This window comes from Papio anubis, chromosome 1, assembly GCF_008728515.1.
Source record: "Papio anubis isolate 15944 chromosome 1, Panubis1.0, whole genome shotgun sequence".
NCBI classification, from domain to species: domain Eukaryota; kingdom Metazoa; phylum Chordata; class Mammalia; order Primates; family Cercopithecidae; genus Papio; species Papio anubis.
In genome coordinates, this window is record NC_044976.1 from 37,894,411 (window position 1) to 37,914,226 (window position 19,816).

Sequence of the window (19,816 nt, forward strand, 5' to 3'; positions counted from 1 at the left end):
ATGGCCCAAAAACTTCTTCCATCCTGCCTGTCCTTTGGCAATGCGACTTTGACACTCTTCCCATTCAGAGGTGGAGTCCAGTCTGAGCTGGCCCTGTGACTTGCTTTGACCAATTGAACAGAGTAGAAGTGGTGCTGTGTGGTTTCCAAGCTATGTCTTAAGAGGCCTTGCAGATTCCATTTTTGCCCTCTTGGGAGTCGGCTACTATGTAAAGAGGCCTGGACTATCCTGCTGGAAAAGCCACATAGTGAGACAGACAGGACCTGGAGGATAAGAAGCTAGCGACAGCCCAGGTGACTATAGGCACAACTGGCAGACATGTGAATGAGGCCTTCCCGGTTGTCCCAGCCCCAGCTCAGCTCCCAGTGGAGTGCAGCTATGTGGATGACGCCAGCCAACACAACATGAAGCAGTAAAATAATAAATTGTTGTTTCAGGCACTAAGTTTTGGGGCAGTTTGTTACACTGCAATAAATAATTGAAACTTTAGGAATGGGGTCAGTCATTCTCAGGTGCCTCATGGAGGAGAACGATGAAGTCACTCAGGAAGAATGTATAGAGTGGTTACTTGGATGGAGGTGAGCACTGGACACAAAAGTGAGCCACCCCCATGCTGTCCAGTGGCCTTTAATCTGTGTGATTGGCTTGAAAAGATGACCTGGGCCAATCAGATTTCTCTTTCTCAGGAATTTGGAATTGGGAAATGGGCTAGGCAGTCGACCATTGGAATAGAAGCTGAAGATGCTATGAAATACAGTTGGCTCCCAGGAGACCTGGGTGAGCCTCAGCAGACTGCAGTTATATGCAGTGTAAAGCTCAGTGCAGGTGGAAACTCTCTGAGCAGAATAAGCTGAGCAGCAGATCAAGATGGGAAAGGATGTGCAGAGCACAGCACATGAGAGAAACCATGCTGCCCTGAGAGGGAGCCACCTCTGGTCCTGACAGCTTCCCAAGTTCTAGCTAAGGCCTGGCTCTGGTGCCCTACACTTTCATGCGATTCTCCATATTGTTTCAACAAATGCCCCCGAAAGGAAATTTGGTGGCTAGTGGTTTTGCTTGAGTAATCACTTTTCCCGGCCTCTCTTTCTAATAAAAAGCCCTGCCTCCCTCGTTCTCTGGTGAAGAAGTAGGCTTGTGACTGAGACCTGACCAGTGGCGGGGAGCTCTGTGTCCATGGACACAGGGATGAGCATGTGACCCCAGGTGAGACACTCTTCACTCTTATTTAGGGCTGCTGGGAGGTTTGGCTCTTTTTCTCTGAGGTTGTTAATTTGGGGCAATGTGAGCTGGGAACCCGTTTGGCAGCTGAAAGAACATGGAAGAAGCACATCTGGAAGGACAATGGTGCCACAGAGAGAGAAGCAGGAGGCGGGAGGGAGAGAGGAGGCAACTGAGTTTCTGGACCCAGCCATGCCTGAACTTCCCAATTACATGAGCCAATAAACCTCCTTTTTTGCTTAAGCTTATATGAGTTGGATTTTGTTCACTTGCAACCAAAAGTCCCAACTAATCCATTCCCCTGTACTCACCCTGCCATGAGTAGGCACTGTTCCTTGCCATCAAGGAATCCTGCCCGCAATCCTGGTTCAGTCCCTTTAAGAACTTTCCCCAGGCCGGGCACAGTGGCTCACACCTGTAATCCCAGCACTTTGGGAGGCTGAGGTGGGCAGATCACGAGGTCAGGAGTTCAAGACCAGCCTGACCAATATGGTGAAACCTCATCTCTACTAAAAATACAAAAATTAAAACTGCGTATGGTGGGGCACGCTTGTAATCCCAGCTACGCAGGAGGCTGAGGCAGAAGAATCGCATGAACCCAGGAGGCAGAGGTTGCAGTGGGCTGAGATCGTGCCACTGTACTCCAGTCTGGGTGACAGAGCGAGACTCTGTCTAAAAAAAAAAAAAGGAACTTTCCCCAGATCCCTCTTTGGAAGGATTAGAGAACTTGATCCTCAACTGTTCTTTCCACCCTTCCAGGCTTCTGGCCATGCTCTCTGGCTTGCCTGTCACTCCCTAAAGCCGGCTGGGTGCAGGGCTTCCCTGGCTCAGGGTTTTTGGACTCCAGCCAGGACTTTGCCTCTAGGTCCAGCACTTCTTCAGATGAATAAGCTGGGAACAGGCCCCTTAGGGCACGACTCCAGGAGCCCCACACCTGGCTGCTCCCTTAGACAGCCCTGCTCCAGCATGCCTGGCCCTGTTGGCTAACGTTTAGTAAGACCCCAGGGCAGATGCCACCTCCTCCATGAAGCCACGGCTGCCCTTTACTCTTTATCTATTCCTCACCTCTCCCCAGTTAGGTAAGACGCTTCCTCCTCTGAAGCTCAGAGCTGATGGTGTTTTTTGTTTTTTTGTTTGTTTGTTTTTGAGACAGAGTCTCACTCTTTGCCCAGGCTGGAGTGCAGTGGCGCGATCTTGGCTCACTGTAAACTCTGAGTCCTGGGTTCACGCCATTCTCCTGCCTCAGCCTCCTGAGCAGCCTGGAGTGCAGGCGCCCGCCACCACACCTATTTTTTTGTATTTTTAGTAGAGACGGGGTTTCACCGTATTAGCCAGGATGGTCTCAACCTCCTGACCTCGTGATCCACCTGCCTGGGCCTCCCAAAGTGCTGGGATTACAGGCATGAGCCACCGCGCCCAGCCAGTTTTTTAAAATCTCTTTTCACATTCTGACCTGGATTCACTCCCATGGCTGAGAAGCCACAACAAGCAGTGGCCTTGATGTTTGGAGACCTGAGATCGGTTCCCAGCTTTACCATTCTCTGGGCCTTTGTTTCCTTGTCTTTAGAAACAAACAAACAAACAAACAAAAAAAAAAGCATGGCTGGGCGCGGTGGCTCACACGCCTGTAATCCCAGAACTTTGGGAGACTGAGGTGGGTTGATCACCTCAAGTAGGCTGTTCGTGACCAACCTGACCAAAATGGAGAAACCCCGTCTCTACTAAAAATATAAAAAATAAAATAAAAATAAAAATATCCAGGGCCGTGGCGGGCACCTGTAGTCCCAGCTACTCAGGAGGCTGAGGCAGGAGAATGGCGTCAACCCGGGAGGCGGAGCTTGCAGTAAGCTGAGATGGCACCACTGCACTCCAGCCTGAGCAACAGAGTGAGACTCCGTCTGAAAAAAAAAATACAAAATACAAAATTAGCCAGGTATAGTGGCTCACGCCTGTAATCCCAGCTACTCGGGAGGATGAGGCAGGAGAATCGCTTGAACCCAGGAGGCGGAGGTTGCGGTGAGCCGATGTCATGCCATTGCACTCCAGCCTGGGCAACAAGAGCGAAACTCTGTCTCAAAAAAAAAAAGAGAAACTTAAATGTGTGCTTGGCTCAGCCAACAGCAGATCACATGGGAAGTGTTTGTTGACTGTGAGGGACTGTGTACATGTGAAGGGCCAATTGTTAGAGAGTTGGGAGGGCTTCACAGAGGAGGAGATAATTGAGACAGGGGAATGGGTGACCCAGGGAGGAGCAATAGCTTGTGCACAGCACAAAAGCATAAGAGACCCTTTAGGAAATGGGGGCCATTCAGAATGGCTTAGTGCAGGGTGCAGGATGGAAAAGTGAGAGGAAGAAAAAGCCTTCTGGCCTTCTGAGATCTATTGGTGCCAGATCATGCAGGACCTGAAGGGATATTTAAGGAGCAAATCACACAGAGGGGCAAGGGGAGCCTTTGAAGAGCTGACATCGTTAGATTTGTGCTTTAGGAAGGTCACTGTGGCTTCTTAGTGGCAGCTAGATGGGGCAGAGGGCAAGGCTGAAAGTAGGAAGTGGACTAATTTGGTTGGATTAGAGATTATGGGGACCTGAGTGGGTAGGTTTTGGGAGAAGGCAACAGAGGACCTGCATGCCCAAAGTAGACGGGGGACGGGGGACAGGACTTCCCATCCCCCAGCGTGGCCTCAGCTGGGAATAGCAGCCCCAAGTTCTCAGGCTTCTGAGTCACCTCCTTAGTTAGGTTCATGGTTGCCCCGAGGCCAGGTCAGCCTCCTTCCTCTGTGCTAATTGCTTCCTGCCAAGGGAGCTGGCCACCTCCAAGCGTCCTTGAGGCAACCCTTGTAGAAGCAATTGAACATTTCAGGAGAAGGCAGGCAGCTCCAGCCACCACTGCCCCCAACTCTCTGCAGGGAACAGTGCTTCTTGGGCTGTCAGGGGACATTCTGAGAGGAACACTTCACCACCAACTCCCACCCCAACTCTTGACCATATTTCAGGTCAACGTGGAACAGTTTACACACTGTGCAATGACCTGGGATCAGCAGGAGAGGCAGGAGCTGAAACGCAGGCTGTGCTCCTCTTGCGAAGCTGTGCACCCTAATATGACAGGGCTGTATTCACCAGGAGGAAGGGCGATATTTTCCTAATTAGCCCAAAGGCTCTATCCACTGCCCAGCTGCATACTTACGGGACTGCTTCCACTCAGAGGGGTGTCTTTTCCTAAGTCATACAAACGGCGCCATTTGGACGAATTGTAACCCTGGCTCTTGGCCTTTCTTTCCACTGGCCACTGTCCTCTCATTTGGGCTCTTGTGAGGCCTTTCACTGGGCAGACAGGGAAACTGAGTCCCAATGTCTGCTGCCATTAGCTTCCTTCTGAGGGAATTGCTCAAAGGTCCCACATATCAGTGTCCAGTCTGGCCACAGATGGTTGGACCAAGGGAGGACACCTGACCTAAGGGATCCTGCCAAAAGCTAAGCCAAACCAATCAGATCCTTTTGCTTGTGAACTGGAACTAAGAGGCACAGAGCGGAGTTGTCAGTCACTGGTCAGTCGTGATACCGAGTTGGAGATTCAGCCACTTGTGCAACAAAACCAAAGAAGTCTGAAGAGAAGCCCAGGAAAAGAGCACGGATGCAAATACTGTCCAGGGCATGAGAGCCTGCAAGACCCAGAGATGGTAAGGAAGATGCCCAGTTGCCAGCTCCAGTTCTCTTGAGGTTCAGCCATTCTTTTTTTGTTTGTTTTTGAAACGGAGTCTCGATCTGTCACCAGGCTGGACAGCAGTGGCGCAATCTCGGCTCACTGCAACCTCCACCTCCTGGGTTCAAGTGATTCTCCTGCCTCAGTCTCCTGAGTAGTTGGGACTACAGGCATGCGCCACCACGCCCAGCTAATTTTTGTATTTTTAGTAGAGATGGGGTTTCACCATGTTGGCCAGGATGGTCTCCATCTCAACCTTGTGATCCACCCACCTTGGCCTCCCAAAGTGCTGGGATTACACGTGTGAGCCACCGCACCCAGCCTGAGGTTCAGCCATTCTTGATTTTCCATCTTCAGAGTCCCTTATAATCTGTTCCCCCATTTCTTTGAACTAGCTTAAGTGAGTCTCATGCTATGTTCCCAGAGTCCTTGCTAGAACAAGGACCTTGGCCCTTCACTAAGTGAGCCTCCCCAGCCTCTTCTCTTACTCCCCACCCCAATCCTGTCCCAGCTTAGGGAAGAGCAGGAGCCCTCAGCACAGTCGCACCTTTTATTCACTGTCAGTGGGAAAAGAAACACACCACACAGCACAGGGTTGAGCAGTGAGGGCAGTCACTGAGGGCACAGCCAGAAGCAGCACATCTGGAGGGGATAGGGGGCTACACTGGAACTGGGCCCCTTCCCCTGCCACCCAGACCCCCCGTTCCCCAAGCCTCCTCTCGACTGCTGCTTAGAAGGCACTGGGCCTGACTGGCCTCCACCAAGCAGGAAGGGCTATACACCCTGGCAGGCCCAGTCCTGCCCCCACACTCTGGCAAAGGTAAAAAGAACACCCCGAAAATTTCAGAAAGAAAATTCCATATTTTTCTGAGACTTTTTAATTGCAAGGTTTGAATTATTTCTTTTTTCAAGAATGACGAATAAAACATGTAAGAAATTCTTGACCCCACAGTGATCTCTAAAGTCAGCTCAAAGCCTCACCCAGGGTGGATCTTCAGGAAATATTTGTTGCTTCAATACATTTTTATGTAAAAAATATTTACAGTGTCAGCTTACTACCCTGCCTAGAGACCCCAGCTTCTTCTCTTCTCTTTCTTTTCTTTCCCCCATCCCACGCCATTCCTTCTCTCTCTGCAGCAAGGCAAATTTCTACCTCTAGAGACTCTGTCATTGTCAGGAAAGGATTTAGTGCCTTTACTTATGAACTAGCTTTTTCTTAACTTTTGATGTAAAGGTAAGTTAAATAATCCTGACTACAGCTGAAAGGACTAAAGTGGCCATCTGAAGTAGCCTTTGCTGATAATTTTTAGAGATAAGAAATAAGATGCTCATCAATTAGCCCAAAAGGATGAACAAGGGTAGAGTATGTGAGAAGGCAGATTCTAGGACCTTGCAATTCACAGAGTTGTTGCAAGAAGATTGGAATTTCAAAGGAGAGTTTGGATATATTAATGTTTTGATTGTCTGTATACTTTTGTGTCTGTGCAAGTCATGCATAAATCTCTGCTAGCCTTGTGCTTTGTGGCAAGTCTCTCTCAGTTGGTGCAGGGACGGGAGACCTGTGTCTCTTCTCAAGGCAGGGCCAGTGCTCTACCACAGTGCTCCTGAGCACACAGTCCCTGGGACACCCAGGAGTATGTGGGAGCAAGACCTGGCCCACCTGTGGTTCCTCCCATCAGCGAGATGGTGGTCCCAGTTCCTGGCCTGGCATTGTGTGTTCACACTGCTGGGCTGTCTGAGAATACTGGGCCTGACCAGCAAAAATCACCCATGTGTATGTGTGTCCAGAAGCCTGGAGTAATCAAATATGCCTTCATGGGTAGGATTTGCTGACCAGCTTGGAAAAAACAAAAACAATTCTCTTAGGGAAGATGATGGTGGGTAAAGACAATGCAGGATGCTTCGAGGGTTCTGACTCAGAGGCCTCCCAGGATAGCACTGAGCTGTTAGCACAGCTGCCAGAGGAAGAACACAGGATGCTTGAAAATGTGGGGACTTCAAACAAGCTCCTTTTTTTTTTTTTTTTGGAAGACCACAATCTCAGAAACTTCTTAGCAGGAAGCCTATAAAGGATGAAAATCAATGTAGCTTTCCCTGCTGTCAACTTCTGCACAGCTCAGTCACAGAAATGGACAGAGAAGAGACTCTGAAAAGAAGAAATCCTCTTAGAGCCTTGGGTTCAAGTCTTAGCACTGTGTCACCTCCTGACTATGTGATCTTGCACAAGGGACGCTTCCTCTCCGAATCTCAGCTTCCAAGTCTAGAGAAAAGAAATGAAAATCCCCACCTCCATGGGCTATGAGTATAGAATGAGATGGGGCACATGGCAAGCCTTTGAAAGCCATGAAATTCTGTGTAGTTGTGAATTAGGCTAGATTCAACGTTTGCAGGGAAGGAACCTCAGTGAAAAGCTTTCCACCAGAAGATTTAGGTCACAGCTGAGCCAGGTTGGTGAGCATCTGCGTGTCTGTGATGCTGACTGACCGCACAAGACACACCCAATAGCCAGCTCCTAGGAGCAAAGCAACATCCTTGAGGCATTGCTGGATAAACAACTGCTAGTTCCTGCCTGAGGATGTTAATTCCCCAGCCTCACCGTATGACTGGTCATGAGCAAGAGGATAGAAAACGGGTGGCAACCCAGTGGCCTTGCTACCTCCAAGGGCCCAGTAAAGCTTGGGACCAAGGTCTATTGATCAGCATCCCCCAGAGTTTTCACCTGCAGAGAAGCAGGACAGATGAGCACTCAGGAGTGAGAAGCATGCTGCATCTCTTTCCTGCAGATGCAATTCCCCCACCCCGGGCTCAGCAATCATTTCCTACTCCTACCCTGGGCTGACAGCACCTGTGTACTAGACTGTTTTCACCAGCAGTTCAAGAGGAAATCAACTGTCACTGCACGTCAAAGCTAATTTCTGATCACAAGTACAGGAGAAAGTCAAGTGAAAGACCTGATGAAGAAGCAAGATTAATTTTTCTGGCAGTCGAAGCATGCAGCTGTATAGCTCATGGATCCAAAATTGGAAAGCAGGCATTGGAAAGCAGAGCCAGCGTACTTGGAAGATGATGAACTACCTGGCAGATCTAAGATATGGGGTTAGAAAAAGCCTTTCGAACGGAGCATGCCTGGCACATTTTTAGGCATTTGGTCCATAAATTCTGTCTGGGTGCCTAAACAGTGGCCAGGTGAGCCTTTTCTTCGAGCTCCTTCTGATTCTGTGGCAGTGAAGGAACAAGTCCAGTTCTGAAACTAAACCAAATTCAGAAACGAACTACCAAGATTCGGGATATACACTTGTCTCACTCTTTGCAAACCTTGTTTTTTCCTGTCTCTGAAGTCAGCACCCAACCTGAGTAAGTATGTAATAGAAAGTTGCTTGTCGAATTGAAAAAGGTAATAAAAAGGAAGAGCTGAAGCAGCAAAAACTGCTGAGCGTGGCAGCTCAGGACTTAGTCTGAAAAAGTGTTATCTGGTAAATTTCATGGTCTTTTCTCCCTTTTTTCTCAGTTTTTTTTCCCCTTAAAAATTAATATGTTCTCTATTCATTTAATCATTTTATAAGAAACCAAGTAATATAGAGTATATTTTAACCTCCTGAAATAATAAAATGACTGTAGCTCCTTTAAAGGGTACTAAAAAAATAAGTATTACATAAATTTCATTTTTCTTAAAACTTTCACTCACGTGGCTCCTCAACTTCCAAATGCTTTTCATTTCGTCCTTCTGCAGCTTTGTGTGGAGCTGAGCTGGAAGATGAAATAGCTCCTCCCAGACTAACCAGCTTTCCAGCACCCTCTGCTCAGCTGAGACCCTGACAGCTGGAAGTTTGCCTCACAACCCTATGAGCTTCCAGAGGGCACAAGATGTGTCTTGTAAACGACCATATCCTTAGCACCGAACAGGTGCTCAATAATCACTAGCTGAAGAAAGGACTGAATGGACGCTCCAAAGGCTGGGGCTGGAAGGGCCAGGTAGAGTAGAAGGAATGGGGAAGAGACCACCTTTATGGGATCTGGAGCCTCAGGAGTGGACAGACCCAATTTGGCCCTGTGACAGGCCTGTGGGACCACATTCTATAAAGCATAATCCCAGGATCAAGAGAATTTCGAACCAGAACCCCAAGCCCCCAACTCCTTAACCTCAACTCCTGGGGCAAAAGCCAACTCCCCTATGCCCAATGGACGCTGGTTCTGTGCCAAGTGTGAGGTGGGGCTAGAAGACAGGATACCGGAGGACCTGTCTCTTTTGCAGGGTAAGGTGGTCCCTCAGGGATCTTGATGGAGGGGAGGAGGGGCTTGGGCAGAGGACTGGGTGGGCCAGAGAGGAGGGCTGGAGTGTCCCTCCTCCTGGGATGCCAGCCAGAAAGGTCATCAGGTTGGGAGGTGGCCATGCTCCTTCTGGCCAGGGACCCTGCCCCTCACCAGCCTCTACTTCTGCATGTCACACTGCAGCAGCAACACAATGGATGGGTCACTCTTGGCTGCCTCCTTGAACTCCTCCAGTGTAATCTGGTCGTCCTTATCCTGGTCCATCTTCTTGAAGATCTTGTCCACACGCTGCTGGGGCGTGAGCCCGTCCTGGTTCATGCGCATCATGATCACGGTGCCCACCATCTTGTAGATCGCCTGGTGAGGGAAGGAGGAGGGAGGTGTGAACACCCACAAGGGGCCCTGAGAAGGGGGGAGGTGCAAACACCTACAAGGGGCCCTGAGAAGCAGGGGGTGAAGGAAAGGGATCTGGCAAGGAGAACACTGGGGGGTGGTGAGGATACTGGAAGGTATATGTGGTCATTAAGACTGGATTTGGATATTTAATGAGCAACTCTTTTTTCTTTTCTTTTCTTTTTCCTTTTTTTTTTTTTTTTTTTTTTTTTTTGACAGAGTTTCGATCTTGTTGCCCAGGCTGGAGTGCAATGGCATGATCTCGGTTCACCACAACCTCTGCCTCCCGGGTTCAAGCAATTCTCCTGCCTCAGCCTCCCGAGTAGCTGGGATTACAGGAGCGCACCAACACGTCCAGCTAATTTTTGTATTTTTAGTACAGATGGAGTTTCACCACGTTGACCAGGTTGGTCTCAAACTCATGACCTCAGGTAATCCACCGGCCTCAGCCTCCCAAAGTGCTAGGATTACAGGAGTGAGCCACCGCACCCAGCCCCCAACTCATTTTTTATTTAGACTAAATAATATTTATGTAGATGAAACATGCCAGAAACCCAACTTCATGGAAGTTTCCTAACTAGGAGACCTGACTGATGGGGCTCCTGGCTCCCCGTATGACCACCTTCCTGTCACTCTCTCCCTCTCCTGGCTCTCCCACCACCGGGCCTCCTGGCCCCTCCTTGAACGCTGCACAGAAAGGCCGACCTGCCTTAATTGCCCTTCAGCATGGAACGCTCTCCCCCAGGCATCTAGCAGTAACGGCCTCAACCCGTTCAGGCTGCTGCTAACTTTCCACCTTTTATAAAGTCACTTCTCCATCACGCTGTCTCCCCGCACTTTGCTTAATGTATCTTCCTCATAGCATCTAAGGCCTGACCCCGCATGTCTTCCTTCATTTATTTTTTAAAAAATTTCTTACTAGACATGAAAGCAGGAACTGGCAGGCCCTCAATCCCTGCCTGTTGACAGAATGAGTTAAAAACATCTGCTATGAGGTCAGACTCAACTGGGTTGGTTTCAGGAACCGCCACCCGCGACCGTTTCCTCCTCTGCCAAATGGGGTTTGGGACAGTAACCACCACCCCCCGTCCAGTGTCGGGTAAAGCATTTAGCCCGGGCCTGTGGTCCGCCGCGGGGTGGTAGGAGGCGGGATCGCAGGCTTGGAAGCATCGGGAAAGCCCCGAGGACCGACAGCAGCGCGGAGGCAGGGGCGGGGGCGGCGAAGCGCTGGCCTCGGGGATAGCAGCGCCCACGCGGCCCCGCACCTCGATGATCTCCAGCATCTCCAGGCGCGTGATGCGCCCGTCGCCGTCCAGGTCGTACATCTCAAAGGCCCAGTTGAGCTTCTGCTCGAAGCTGCCGCGGGAGGTGACCGACAGGGCGCAGATGAACTCCCGGAAGTCGATGGTGCCGTCGCCGTTCTTGTCGAAGGTGCGGAAAGCGTGCTGCGCGAACTTGGAGGCGTCGCCATAGGGGAAGAACTGAGGGGAGTGCGGCGGGTTAGGGCGCAGCAAAAGCTCCGCCCAGCCCGCCGCCACCCCAGGGAACCTCCCCTGCACCCCGGGTGCCTCGCCTCCTCCCACCCCGGGTGCCTCACCTCCCCCGCACCCCAGGTGCCTCGTCTCCCCTCCCACCCTGGTTGCCTCGCCTCCTCCCACCCCGGGTGCCTCGCCTGCGCTCACCCCGGGGTGCCCTGCCTCTCCCACCCCGGGTACCTGGTTCCCGCCACCCCAGGTGCCGGCCGCCCACCTTGATGTAGAGCTGCTGGAACTCCTCCAGGTTGAGGATGCCGCTGGGGCAGTCCTTCAGAAAGCCCTTGTACCACTGCTTCAGCTCCTGCTCGCTGAACTCAGTGTTCTGAACCAGGTCCTCCAGCACCTCGGGGGCCAGCTTGCTGTTGGTCTTCCCCATGGCGGGGACTGCGGGACAGAGGTCTTCCTCCGACTGGGTCCAGGGCAAGGCCCTGCCTCAGCCACAGCTGCCCCCTCCCCTGCCACACACAGGGTGGGGCTGCAGGTTCCTTCCCCTCGTGACACTCCCCCATAATTGGGCCTTCTCTCCCCTCACAACACCTGCATTCAGGCAGGTTTCCTCTCTTGGTCCCCCCGGTCTCCCGCCTTCCAGGTCTCAGTTCTCCTTCTCACTGACCGTGCAGCACTCCACAGTCTTCATCCTCTCCCCTCCAGCTCACACCTTCCATGGCTCCCATGCCCACAGACTAAGGCCTTGACTCCTCTCCTTGCCATTTTGGGCTTTCTGCAGTCAGCCCCCACCCTCCTTGGCAGGCTTCTGTCCTGAGAAGGGACCTGAGGCAGGTTCCTTGTGTGTCCCCCTGGCACTGTCTCCCAATTTCTACCTCAAGACTTTCTTGGGCCACCCCAGTAGGGAGCTTCTCTCCCTCTTTTCTCTGTACAAGTAGAAATCCTCTACTGACATTTGGCTTCTCATTAATCCATTCATTCCCTGAGCATTTGTTGAGACTGACTGTGTGCTAAGCCCTGTGCCAGTGATGGAGATGAAGCAGACATGAGCCAACCTTCAATAACTTGTAACTGGGTCAAAGAGGCAGATGGTTGGTTACAAAGGACCTCCAACCCATGCCAAGAAATTTGGAGGGAACAGACGCTCCTGGAATTTTTTAAAGCAAGGACTGGGAAGATTGCATTCATTCCACAATATTTACAGAATGCTTATGATATGCCCAGTCTTGAAGGAGTCACTGGGGACCCAAAAAAAAGTATATGTTTTAGAATTTTTCCAGGCCGGGCACCGTATTTCATGCCTGTAATCCCAGTACTTTGGGAGGCTGAGATGAGAGGACAGCTTGAGGCCAGGAGTTTGAGACCAGCCTAGGCAATACAGTGAGACCTAGTCTCCACAAAAAATTTAAAAATTTGGCCAGGCGCGGTGGCTCATGCCTGTAATCCCAGCACTTTGGGAAGTCGAGGCAGGCAGATCACGAGGTCAGGAGATCAACTCCATCCTGGCTAACACAGTGAAACCCTGTCTTTACTAAAAATACAAAACATTAGCCAGGCTTGGTGGCCGGCACCTGTAGTCCCAGCTACTCGGGAGGCTGAGGCAGGAGAATGGCGTGAACCCCGGAGGCGGAGCTTGCCATGAGCCGAGATCGCACCACTGCACTCCAGCCTGGGTGACAGAGCGAGACTCTGTCTAAAAAAAAAGAAAAAAATTTGCTGAGTGTGGTGGTGCATGCCTTATAGTCCCAGCTACTTGGGAGGCTAAGGTGGGAGGATCACTTGAGCCTGGGAGGCAGGGGTTGCAGTGAGCTGAGATGGCACCACTGTACTACAGCCTGGGCGATAAAGAAAGGCCCTGTCTCAAAAAAGAAAAAAAAAAAAAAAGAATTTTCCTTTGGCCACAGCATGCAAGATGACCTTTGGTGGGGGCAGGTAGGTAGAGCAGGGAGGGGCCTGCTACACAGTTCAGGTGAGAGACAATGCTGCCAGAGTAAGGGTCGTGGAGAGACATGGATGGGCTGAGACATTAAGAAGGGCACTGGCAGGACTTTACAATTGATTGGATGCGGGAGTAAGAGGAACAGAGGAGTTGAGGCAGAGGCTCAGATTTGAGGCTCAGTGGATAGAAGTGTTGTTGCTGGGAAGCAGGTTTGGGAAGGATCAAGAGTTATTTCCCAGTGGGAATGTGAGCCCATATGTGGGCTGTATCAGGGGAAGTGTTTGAAGAGGTACGGGTCTTCTCAGGAAGCATGGCCAGACCTTGAAGGCAGAGTGGACCCTCCTGTCTGACCTCCCTGGGAGGAATGCCCTTGCAGAGTTTGGGTTTTCCAGGACGTGGCTTGGGAGGTGCCTCTGACCTGCCTAGAGTCTCTTTGGAAGAGGGTCAGGCTTCCACCCCAGGGTAGCCTGTCCTCAAGATACTCTGGAAGAGGAAGCCCTTGGGCTGAGAGAAGATACTTATGAAAATTCCACTCCCATAGCCTGATGTCTGCCAGTGGGCTTCTAATTATTACTGCTGGGAAAACACTAAACAGCAAATCTGAGGTTGGTCCATTCCTTCCCACTCCCCTTTGCTGGGCTGACCTCAGGCTAGTTACAGATCATCTCTGGGCCTCAGATTCCTCCACTGGGCCCTAAGGAAGACCAAGGAGCAGTGCAGGTAGCAACATCCTTCCCCACTCCCACAGGATGAGGAATTGTATGCCCTCAGGAAAAGCCAGGGAGGGGGAGCATGCCATCTTCAGGAACCTGAGGCTGTGCGGAAAATGGCTACACTGAGGCCAGAGGCAAGGATGCCTCTGGAACACCCATGTGCAAAAGAAAGCAGGCCCCATCCCTCTCCCAAATCCAAAGGACTCTGAAGGCTCAAGGTATAGTCAAGGAAGCTGGAGAAGCCAGAGGCAGAGGTGTCTGATGGGGGGAGGCAAAGCCTCTCCCTCTGTCTTCTGTAGGATGTGCTTGAGAGTCTGCATGAGGGGCTGGGTCTGTGTGTGGGAGCATGTCAATGTCTGAGGCTGCAAATCTGTCAGAGTGCACACGTCTCTCTGTGTGTGTCACAGTGTCTGTGTGGCTCTCACCTTATACCCCTTTTCTCCTCCCTGCTCTGTGCTGCCTTCTCCACAATTCTCTGTCTCCTGGGGTCCTCCCTGTTCCCTGTTCTTATTGGGTCTCAGACCCAGACTATGCCTCCTCTTTTATTTCTTCTCATTCCCTCTAGATCATCAGAAGGTCAAAGCTGAGCCTGGGCAAGATAATGAAACCCCGTTTCTACATAAAATTTAAAAATTAACCAGACACGGTGGCATGTGCCTGTAGTCCCAGCTGCTCAGAGGCTGAGATGGGAAGATCACTTGAGCCCAGGAGGTTGAGGCTGCAGTGAGCTGTGATCAAGTCACTGCACTCCAACCTGGGCAACACAGCAAGACCCTGTCTCAAAAAATAAATAAATAAATAAATAAATAAATACGAAATTAAGAAAAGAAGGTCAAAATTGGCAGTGCCCTTTAAGACCATCCCCTTATTTCAGTGAAAATAGAAATTGAGAGAGAGGAGAAGACTGGCTCAGGGTTACATAGCAGGTCAGTGGGAGGGCCCAGATGAGCACTCAGGCTGAATCCGTGCCACTTGCCTAGGCCACCATCTCCAAATCATGGCTATTCTTGTTCAGCACAGACCTTTTCCACCCACATCTGCCCTCTGGGAAAATCAGAGCTCTGATCTCCCTTTTGGCCCCAGTGGAAATATCTGGGGCCACAATCTCTGATACCCAGGAGATAGTCACCCCTAGGGGTGCCCACCAGCACCTCTGAGCCAGCAAGTCTACAGCCAGACTCGCTCCCAACCAGAGATGGTCAGACTGTCTCTGTTGCCCCTTCCTTCTCTCCCTCATCCCTGGGGTATGGGGAACACAATCTTAGCTACCTTCATTTTTTCTCTTCCCTTTGCCTTAGGTCTAACTTGCCATCAAGTCCTGTTGTCTCTTATTTTGAAATGCTCTTGGTACCTTCATTATGTCCATAGCCAGTGACACAGCCGAGGGGCTGAAGTCAAACTATGCTCTTGCCCATGGGGCTTCCCTGCCTGGCAGGAAGTGCCTTTCTTTTGATTCCTCTGTTAGGAGGGAATGGCTTTTTCCCCCCAAAAGGTACAATATGGGCTAGAAGTAGCCATGCCCATGGGTCCCCTGAAACTCCAGAATCCTCTAGAATCTGGTCTCAAAGTGCCCACCTATCTAGCCTCAGCTCTCATTGCTTACCTCACCACCAAATACTCCTCTCAAGCCAGCCTTCTCACAGCCAGACACGCCTCACCTCTTTGCTAAGCTATTTTCCTCTCCCCTAATATCCTTTCTTCTCTCCTGGGCTATAATCAGTCTTCAGGGCCTGGTTGAAGCCTGCTTCCTTATGATCAGCCTTTTCCAGTCTGGACAGTGGAGAGTCAGCAGCCTGGGCTGAGCACTTTGGGCATGAGTCAGTCCCCCACAAGCATGTAGACTTCAGAGCTCTCTGACCCTCACCTGGTCCTGTAGAATCCCAGGATGCAGTCTGACTTGAGACAGGTCTTTGCATTAAACCCCTGTCTGAGTCAGAAAAAAAACTCTCCAGACCTTTTTGCTCAATGGCAAGGAGTTGATCCCCTCCAATATGCCCCAGTCCACTTTTGAGCAGGTTGAAGGGTGAGAAAAGTTTATTTTTCCCATGGGGGAAATAAAAGTGCTTTTCCCTATGCACTCACTTCTCTCAGTGACTGCTTAGTCCTCACTGGGTCTGGGACCCATAAGAGCAGGGGGTTTTCTCTCTTATAGCTCCCCTACCCTGGTTCCCACCCTGCCTTCTGTGCCTACACAGAACTGCCCTGCGGAGACATAGTGGCAATGCCTAGGACACAGTGATGTTCAATGAATGTCTCTTGGTGGATTACATAAGAGGAGCAGAACCCCCTTCTTCCTCCCTGGATCTATGTCAGGCTGTTTTGTTTATCTGCGTTCTTCTGCTCTCACACCCACTTCAGAGACAATGGAACCCAGACCTAGGGAAAGGAAGGGTTCACCCAAGGTTAACTATAGCCCATCAGCAGCAAAGTGAAGGCCAGAACCCAGCTGGGGACAATGCTCTGCTGGAGCTGTGGCCCTGCTGAACCTGGGCAGGCTCCTCTGCTTACCTCTTGAGGGCTATCCTCCAGCTGTGAAGGAGCTGAGACTGCCCCATACACAAAACCACTGCCCCAGCATGCCCAGAGGGTTCTTCAAGAGGGCTAAGGGCTGTGGGGCTTGAATGGAGAGGTGGCTGAGGCTTTGAATGGGAGGGACTGAAGGAAGCAATAATCCCACACCCTCACCCAGCTTCAGAGGAGCCGGTGCTGAGGCGGTTGCCATAGTGACAGTAGCTCCCTGGTCAGGAGATTTTCTCTTTCCTCTCCTCCCTTTGCTCTTCCCCAAGCAGCAGCAATAGCAGCAGCAACCAGGTCTTTTCCCTCTCCTTCTTAATGAGAGGCAGGGGATGACAAACAAAGAGTAAGCCCTGATGGTCACCTTCAATTTGGAGCTGTCCATGTCAGGATGGGCTAGTGGTCTAGGAGGGACTCCTAATAGAAGGGGCCTAGAGAGTGTGTAGGAGGAGGTAGCCTGTACCTAGGCTTAGGTAAGAAAGAATGTGCCTTCAGTGAGTTCTAAACCAACCCCGCCCCCCTCAGGCCTCCTCTCTTTAATGTCCTCTTGGTTCAGGGTTCTGTTTTTCCATAATCAGCCATAGAACCAGGGTGTCTTAGTACCAGAAGGCTGTTCAAGTTCATCTCACCCAGTCTACCCTCTCTCTTATACCCCTCCCCATTTTCATGAAGGATCAGAGAGGGAAGTGACTTGGCCAAAGTCAAACTTTGGCTGTGCAAGATTTGAACCCAGCTCATCTGCCCTCCAGGTACAGTCCACTTTAGGGCCAGGAGCAACACAGCCCACATGGCACTTTGGCAGGGTCCCCACGGAGCAGCAGGAAGATGGAGAGAGGGAGCAAATAGTCATACAAATTAGAGAGATATTTGACAGGCAGAATGAGAGGACTTGGTGCCTGGCTGTGAGCGGGGAGGGAGGAGGTATGGAGGTTGGGGCCTTGGCAGCAACTGGACTGACAGGGCATGGGTGGTCTGCTGGGCGTGGTGTCCTTGGTTCATCCTCCCACCAGCATGAGAGTTGCCAAATATGGGGCCTCTGCCTTGCACTGGGGGCCACTGAGGAAGGCTGTCGAGACTGTCTGTGAGGAGAAAAACTGGGGAAGGAGCATTGTCCCTCCCTCAGGTATGCTGTGGTCTCTGTCAGCTTGAGGGGTGGTAAGTGGGGACAGTGTCTGGAGACAAGGAGAAGGCAGTGCTCTGTGGAGGGGGAGGCTGTCTTTGGGGGCAGGGGCTCCCTGATGAAAAGTGGCTAGGGGCTATCTGTGGAGGTGGGAGTTTGCCATGGGGCTGGACAGACAACCCATATCCAAACAGAAGGGAGGGTGACCAGCGCCTGGAGCTAGCACCAGCGCCACCACACCCCCAGATGTATGTGTGTGCATCTGTGTGCGTGTGTGTGTGCACGCGTGTATGTTGGGGGCCAGAGCAATGGTTGTTCTCACCTGAGCTGGGGATAAGGAGGCAGCTCTGCCTCCTCCTCTGCACCCATGGGCCTGGACTGAGGTGGGCGGTCTCCTGCCCAGGGGTGGGTTCTTCAGTTGCTGCCGCCTAAGGCGGAACCACAGGTCGGGGAGTTGAATCAGGGCAGGACATGAGGATGGGAAGGGAGAGTGGAGGGGGAGGGGGCCAGGGCCTCCGCCGGGTGGGGTTGTTGCCTTGAGGATCCGGTCCCACTCGCATTACCTGAGGCCGCTCGCCGGGTCGCTGGATGGCTCCGAGCCTCGGCGGGCCGCGGGGACCGAGACTGGCTCCCGGGCCGACAGCTGTGCTCTCCGAGGTCCGCGCCGGAGCCGCCTCCCAGATCTTGTATCACTATGTGCCTCCCGAAGGCGACACGTTTTGCATAAGCCCCGCCCCATCCCGGGCAGGTTGCACGGCTATTGGCTCCTCTGGAGCGGAGTGGCAGGCGGGGTTTCAGGTGGGGACCGGGTGGCCAGCGAGGCCCGGCCGCAGGAGCGCGCCCCGCCTGCCCGCGCTGACCTTTCCGGAGTCGCCGGGAAGCGGGAGGGCTGCACCCCCATCTGCACCACCTGTCCTGAGGCTCAGCCCCCGGCTTACAGGTCTGGGGTGAAAAGGGTCGACGATGGAAGTGGATTCTCAAAAACAACCTCACCGTTGCTATGGAAACGGGAGAACCACAGCCGAATCTCTAAGCTTCCTTTCCTGGGCCCCAGCATGGGTGGGGGCGGAAGAGGGGATGAATCACAAGATGAGACCCCCCCCTCCATATCCCAGCTGAAATTGGAGGGGGGCAATGAGGAGCTGCGGAGGAGCTGGGTGGGAGAGGGAGGAGGCGGGTGGTCAGCAGTCCACGCCACTGTGTCCCCCCTCCCCACGCACCCACTCCCTTCACGCCGTGGGGCAGAGAAGAGGGTGCTGCGCGGGAAGAGCTCGGTATGGGTGGCGAAGTCCCCAGACTCTACCTAGCCCCGCGCTAGTCGTGGGTTCCCTCCAGCCACCCCTCCAGCCCTTCATTCCGGTCCCTCCCCAGACGGGCCCTCCTCCTTTCTCACGGACCCCAAAGAGGCCTCTCGCGTTCTCCCCCAGAAGGACCCCTATGCCTACCCATGGATCCTCCATTCCCCACCCTCCCGTCTTCCCGTCCCATAGACAGAGCCGGTCCCCAGCCGCCGCCAGTCTCCGGCCTCGGATGTTGACACAAACCCGAGGCGGTTTACACTGAGCGGGTCTGGAAGCTTTCAGGGCCCCGGCAACACCTCCTCCCCGCACTCGGGGGTCTCCCCAAAGCCCGGCCCGGCCGCCTGGGCTGCACTGGCGTCTGAGAGCTCCTGACACAAGGCGGTTGGAAGGAACCCTTTTAAGCCAAACTGGGGGCAAAAGGGGAGCAGATATCCCCGGGCTGGACCACGTGCGGGGAAGGGACTTATAAGGATCTGTCAAAAGTCGGGGCAGGCGGCTGGGGATTGGCCTAATGGGAGCGCGGACGCTGAAGAGCAGCGGTGAGAGGCGGGGCTTCTGTCCGCGCGGCGAAGGTAGAGGTGGGCGGGGCGGGACGATGGGGGATGGGGTCAGACCTGCCGCGAGCGGGGGCGAGGCTTCTGGAGCTGGTCCCAGAAACGCCTGGGCCAGGCTCGCTGGGGGAGGAACCCGTGGACGTCCCTTTTCTTTAGGAACTGTCTCGTTGCCCCTTAAAATGGTTTTGCTCTACCATTCTCGCGGCTGCGGGCTATGCCTTCTCTCTGAGGCCTTAGCAGGGGGCTGAGGGCTCCAAAGAACCTGCAGCTGAAGGAGGAGGGGCATCCTTGGCACTATGGGTTGGTGACTTCTGAAAGACAGGTGTTTGAAGTTCTAAATCTTTCAATTCTCTGATACCTTCTCAGCTCTGGGTCTTGGGGACCCAGAGATGAGCAAGAACCCCCTTGCTCACAGTTAACCATAATCCAAGGTGTGAAGAAGTGGGGAGAGGCAGCACGGTTTACTAGAAGTGGTATCTGAAACCCTAACACTGACTGACCCAAGTTCACACTGCTAACATTGAGTCTCATTTTTGCCGATGATTCCATTTATGACCATGGGCAAAACCCTTCTCATTCTGGGCCTCCCAGTTTGTGAAATGTGGGAGCTGGC

The 19,816-nt window shown here is 52.5% G+C and overlaps 1 protein-coding gene across 1 annotated transcript; it reads right to left on the reverse strand.

The window, feature by feature from the left end:
* Positions 1–5,455: 5,455 nt before the first annotated feature.
* HPCAL4 (hippocalcin like 4) lies at positions 5,456–18,312 on the reverse strand. The gene is made up of 4 exons (XM_003891639.4): positions 17,912–18,312; positions 11,331–11,500; positions 10,847–11,062; positions 5,456–9,545 (listed from the first exon to the last, which is right to left on the reverse strand). The coding sequence occupies exons 2-4, from the start codon at positions 11,490–11,492 to the stop codon at positions 9,348–9,350; spliced, it is 576 nt and encodes a 191-aa protein (XP_003891688.1). The 5' UTR covers positions 11,493–11,500; positions 17,912–18,312; the 3' UTR covers positions 5,456–9,347.
* Positions 18,313–19,816: the final 1,504 nt, after the last annotated feature.